The sequence below is a fragment of the Vombatus ursinus genome, unplaced genomic scaffold, assembly GCF_900497805.2.
Source record: "Vombatus ursinus unplaced genomic scaffold, bare-nosed wombat genome assembly UNPS02014820.1, whole genome shotgun sequence".
Classification (NCBI taxonomy): Eukaryota; Metazoa; Chordata; class Mammalia; order Diprotodontia; family Vombatidae; genus Vombatus; species Vombatus ursinus.
In genome coordinates this window covers 27,326,416-27,332,420 of record NW_020954598.1, presented here as the reverse complement: position 1 = coordinate 27,332,420, position 6,005 = coordinate 27,326,416, and the positions used below count along the sequence as shown (strand labels likewise).

The following is a 6,005-nucleotide window of genomic DNA, read 5'->3' as shown; positions in this document are numbered from 1 at the left end:
TGTATACTGCCTTGGATGCTGCCCTCCCCTTTAGATTGTAAGCTCCTTGCGGGCAGGAACTGTCTTTTTCCTCTTTTTGTATCCCTAGCACTTAGTACAGTGCCTAGCACATAATAGGCACTTTATTTATGTTTATTGATTGATTGATTGATTGACTGGGTAGACTTGACACGACTTCCATTTTAGAGTAGACATAGAGAAGAGCTTACCCCAAGTAGAATAATCATAACAGTGCAAATATTTGCAAAGCACTTTCCAAAGCACTTTTGCATCCATTCTTTTTTTTTTAAACAAGCATTTATCAAGTGTCTGCTGTGTGCCAGGTTCTGTGCTAAGTGCTTTACAAATATTATCTCATTTGATCCTCACAATAATCCTGGAAGTTAGGTTGGGAAAGAAAATATTATTTCCGTTTGATGGCTGAGAAAACTGAGCCATAGAAAGTTGTGTGTTTTACTCAGATTCACACAGTAACTGATTAAAATCTACTGCTTACTTTGAGTTAATTAACAACCATGAAATTGGGGCCAGCTAGGTGGCACAGTGAATAGAGCACCGGCCCTGAGTCAGGAGGAACTGAGTTCAAATCCGACCTTAGACACATAACACTCACTAGCTATGTTACTCTGGGAAAGTCACTTAACCCCAATTGCCTAACACAAAATGAATAAATAAATAAATAAAAATGAAATCTGCTGCTCATTAGCTATGTGACCTTATTTATTCTGAGTCTCAGTTTCATCATCTGTACAATGAAAGAATTAGACTAGATGATCTCCAAGGTACCCCTCCCCAGCTCTAATGTATCATGATTGTGTGATTCTGTACTCAAGTCATTTGTAGGATATGGGAGGCAGTCAGTCTTCTGGATAAAATAGAGTCTGAGCTATAGATGTCCCCAGGAGTGGTATGGAGTCAGTGTGTGCTGGCGTGTAGGTCACTCGGATCCTGCACCCTCCCCGCTCTAACTCTGTCTGCAGCCAGAGTACCTTGTCCTGGTTCCAGCTCTGTCCCTGAGTGTGACCTGATATGTCTGTCCGCTGTTTTCCCAGCTGCCCCAGCTCTCTTCAAGCGTGAGCTCCAGCCCCATGTAGCCCCAGAGGGAGCTGTGGCCATTCTGCAGGCTGAGCTCACCAAGCCTGATACGCCAGTCTTCTGGAAACGGGGGTCTGTCCGACTCCAGCCCAGCGCCAAGTATGAGATGAGGCAGGATGGGGCGGTGGTGGAGCTGGTCATCCGAGACCTGCAACCCTCAGATGCTGGCAGCTATACCTGCGACTCCAAGGACCAGCAGACCACAACTGCTCTGAGCATCACAGGTGACCAGGGAGTGACCTCCCCCTCCCCAGTGCCCATCCCCACACACTCCAGGAACCCTGCCTTCACCCTCTCTGTCCATTCTCTCTTCTCCACACCTCCACAACTCGTACCACCAAGTCTGCCTTTCACAGGACATGTTTGAACTAGAGCCTTTAAATGTTGAAAGGCCAGAGAGATCAGAAAATCACAGCATCCTAGAATGTCAGGATTATAAGGGAGCCGAGAGATCTCTTTTTATAACAGAGGATCATGAGGACCAAAGATGTTAGTGGCTTGACCAAGGTCACACAGCTATTAAGTCAGGATCAAAACCCAAGTTGCCTCTAAATCCATTGGTTCTAACTTCCCAAATGCATTGTGTTAGAATGAATTATTGTTCTTTTTTCCTCTAGATCCTCAAAAACCCATAAGCAATGCAGAATCAATTGGTTGTCACAATACTGTTTTTAATTCAGTCAGTTAAGGGTGTTGGGTGGGCCCTGGAACTAGATCGGGGGCCGTGGGAGCATTGGACCAGGAGTCAGGAGGCCTGGGTCCAAGTCCCATTTCTGCCATGTAGCTGTGTGACCTTGGGCAAGTCATTTTGATTCTTTGGGTTTTATTATCCTCACCTATCAAATGAGAAGGGTTCGATTGAGAAAGGCTGGTCTCTAGGGTGTGTCTCCTCTGGCTCAATCTATGAATCCGTGGAACTGTATGCAGAGGAAACATAGCCCCTCCCCTTGGAGAGTTTGATGGTTAGGACCTCATCCCTGGCCTTAGAGAGCTGGTTCCCGTGGCCTTCTTCCCAGCCTTAATGAGTTGATGTCTTGTTCTCTGTGACCCCCTCCCCAGCGCCTGAGGTCAGCATTGTCGAGCCTCTTCAGGATGTGACACTGTTTGAGGGGGAGGATGCCAAGTTTGTGTGCCGGCTGTCCCGGGCCCCGGGGCAGGAGGTCCAGTGGCGCCTGGGCGGCGTGCCCCTCCAGTCCAATGAGATGAATGAGATCACCGTGGAGCGTGGCACCCTCCACATCCTCACCCTCCGCAAGGTGACCACGGAGGACGCCGGTGTTGTCAGCTTTCACGTGGGGACCAGCAGCTCGGAAGCCCAGCTCTGCGTCACAGGTCAGCCACCTTCACCCTTCTTCATGGGAGCTCTCAGTTAGACACCCCAGATCATTAGGGACTGCTTCCTCCTCTTAGAATAGCGTCATGAAAAGAGCCCGGGGACAGAGGACCTGGGTTCTAATCCAACTCTGCTGCCTACTGCTTGTGTTAGCTTGAACAAATGCCTTCGCTTACGTTAGGCCTCAGTTTCCTCATGTGGAAAATGGGGGCGTAGATTAACTGACCTCCTTCTGGGTTCTGTCTGAGATCTCCCGTATCTCATCTCTCATTACCCCTCCCTCCTTCGGACACCATTGCCCTCAACACGCACACACTCCGAACCATGAAGACCCGGACTTCAGGCTCCATGTTAACCAACAGCATAACATGGCGCTAAGAAGAGCTAAAGGCACCTTGGGGCGTGTTAACAGAGGCAGGGATCCAGAGCAAAGGAGGGGATAGTTTGAGGGTTCTTGTCCTGCTCACGGGCCACATGGAGGATTGCGTCCCATTCTGGGGTCACATTTTAACAAGGACATTGACAAATTGAAACATTTTAAATACAATAATAACAGCTAGCGTTTATATAGTGCTTTAAGGTTTGCAAATATTAGCTCATTTGATCCTCATAATGATCCTGGGTGGTTGGTATTATTATTAACCCCATTTTATAGATAAGGAAACTGAGGCAGGAAGCAGTTAAGTGATTTGCTCAGGGTCACATAGCTAATGAGTGTCTGAGGCAGGATTTGGACTCATTTCCCTGAATTTCTACATCCAGTTCTCTACCCAGTGCACCCCCTGGTTTTCTCTACAATTGACTCTTTCCCCAGCTCTACCTCTCATTCATCCATCTGCCCTCTCCACATCTACTGCATTAGGTGCACACCTACATAAATGCACATATTTATATTAAATATATAAATGTGCATATAAATATAAATATATATGTATAAATGCGATTATAGTAGAAATAGCACCAGGCTTGGAATAAGAACTCTTGAGTTCAGATCCTGGCTGTATGACCCTTTGCAAGTTACTTCTTTCTGAGCCTCAGTTTCCTCTGCTATAAAATGGGTATAAATAGTACCTTGCACTGCTTACTTCAAGAGATTGCTGTGAGTCACTTTGTAAGACAGCGTGGCATAGTAGAGAGGGCACGAGACCGAGATGCACAAAGACCTGGGTTCAGACCTGGGTTCAAATCCCACCCTAGACATTTACTATCTGTGTGATCTTGGGCAAGTCACTTAAATTCTGTCTGCTTCAGTTTCTTCATCCATAAAATGAGGGTGGTTCCTTCTAGATAAAAATCTATGATCCTATGATATTGAAATTATTATTCTTGTCAATAACAATAATAATAATTCTGGCAATGAAGATCTTCCTGTAAATATGATAAGAATAACACCTTCTTATAGCAATTAAATTGCCCTATATGATGGTAACACAAGTATTTCTTACCCTCATTTTAAAGGTCAGAAACTGAGGTTTGGGATAGCTTAGTAATTTGACTGGGGTTACACAAAAATAAAGTCAGAATTAGTACCGGAACTCAGGTCTTGGGACTAAATGTCCAGTGCTAAAAGATGACATGTTTATAGTGCTTTAAGGTTGACAAAGCACTTTACATGTTATCTTGTTTGAGCTTTACAACCACCCTGGGAGTAGGTATTACTTAGGCATTATTTATTTATTTATTTATTTTTGGCTAGGCGAATGGGATTAAGTGACTTCCCCAGGGTCACACAGCTAGTAAGTGTCAAATATCTGAGGCTGGATTTGAACTCAGGTCCTCCTGACCCCAGGGCCGGTGTTCTATCCACTGCACCACCTGGCACTATTTTTTAGAGGAGGTAAACCAAGCTCAGGTGGTTTAACTGGCCTGCCCATGGTTACCAAGTGTCAGAGGAAGAATTCAAAGCCAGGTCTTTCCTGCCCAGAGCTGCATGGTACTATTGTGTGATATAGGTGAAAGGATGAAAGAATGATGGTGCCAGTGACCGGAGAGGAGAGAGTCTCTGGTCTGTCCTAGTAGATTGAAATTCTCAGATGCATCATGGAAGGGCAAAGGCCAGGACTCACTGATCTAAGATACAACAAAGTTAGTTATGTTTTGAATAAATGTAAATTGAACTGACCTGAACTGGAAATTCCCTCCCTCCCCAGCAGCTCCTTCTGTACACTTCCAAGAAGAACTCCAGGATGTCATTTCAACAGAGCAAGGCACAGCCACCCTGCACTGTGAAATTTCCACACCTGGCACCCCTGTGGAATGGAGGAAAGGAGGGCAGATCCTGAAGGCCAGTGCCAAGTATGAGATCCGCCAGGTGGGCACCCGGGCTGAGCTCATCATCCACACCTTGGAGGCAGAAGACGTTGGCGCCTATACCTGCATCGTGGGAGACAAGCAGAGCACAGCCACTGTCTCCGTACAAGGTTAAATGGGGGGGGTGAGAAGGGGGGACGATAGGGTCACAAGCTCAGAATTCTTAGATGGATGGTTATTTCTGAGGGCACATTGTCCTACAGTGGCCAAATGAACCTCCTTAATGCTTATCTCAGGGATCTGAGTTCCCAGAAACATGTCCTGAGAAGATAACATGATTCCACTGAGACCACTTAAATATATGACAAATGTCATACTGATATTTTGCCTATCTGGGGACCCCTAAGTAACATTTTGTGGTAGAATGTGATTGCCTTCCAAGTTGTTAACTCTAAAAGATACATCATTAATTTGTAGGGGAAAGACGTTGTGTTTGTGTTTTTGGGTAGAGGATATGAAATAAGTGTGGATGAGGGGGAAACAATGGATTCAATTTTGTTTAAACTTTCAGTAAGTTGTAGATGAAATCCTCAAGGCCTTTTTGTAAAGTTGAGTCACCATGAGTCTGGGTGGAATGATCTGTCTTGGTAAGGAATTCAATTCAGTTCAATTCAGCAAAGTACCTACTATGTGTCTGATACTAGGAAAGATGCAAAGTTTAAAAAAAAAATGACACAGTCCCTGCTACTGAGAATCTTAGATCCTACTGGGGAGATATATACATTCAAACAAATAGGATGAAAAAGGGAAAGCATAATGAGGCCACAGGTGAGACATAAAGTGCTCTAGGAGAACCATGTAGCCAGAGAGGTACAAGAAGAGAAAGGAGTCTCAGAGGGCAGGAAGAAACAAAGTGGGTGATTAGACCTAATTAGATCACTGGATATCTGATTTTAGAAGATTGAAGATTAATGGATTTCTGTACCATTTGCTTCAGATGTTTCAGGAATGTGCTCATTTCTAATTAAAGTCAGCTGATGAAATAGACAAAAATTGGAGGCAGCTAGCTAGTTGGTGCAGTGGTTAGAATTCTGGGGGTCTGAGTTCAAATCTGGCTTCAGACACTTACTAGATGTGTGACCTTGGGCAAGTCACTCAATCTCTGTTTGCCTCAGTTTCCTCAGCTATAAAATAGGGATAATAATAGCACCCACTTTCCGGGGTTATTGTGAGGATCAAATAAGATAATGATTGTAAAGTGCTTAGCACAGGGCCTGGCACACAGTAGGCACTATATTACTTTTTATTATATAGTCATCCTGTCTCT

General features: G+C 44.8%; 1 protein-coding gene across 1 annotated transcript in view; it reads left to right on the top strand.

The window, feature by feature from the left end:
• LOC114024071 (obscurin-like) overlaps window positions 1-6,005 on the top strand; it is a 291,936-nt gene that overhangs the window by 141,765 nt on the left and 144,166 nt on the right. The window contains 1 exon segment of the mRNA XM_027836906.1: window positions 2,155-2,427. Coding sequence (XP_027692707.1) covers window positions 2,155-2,427 — 273 coding nt within the window.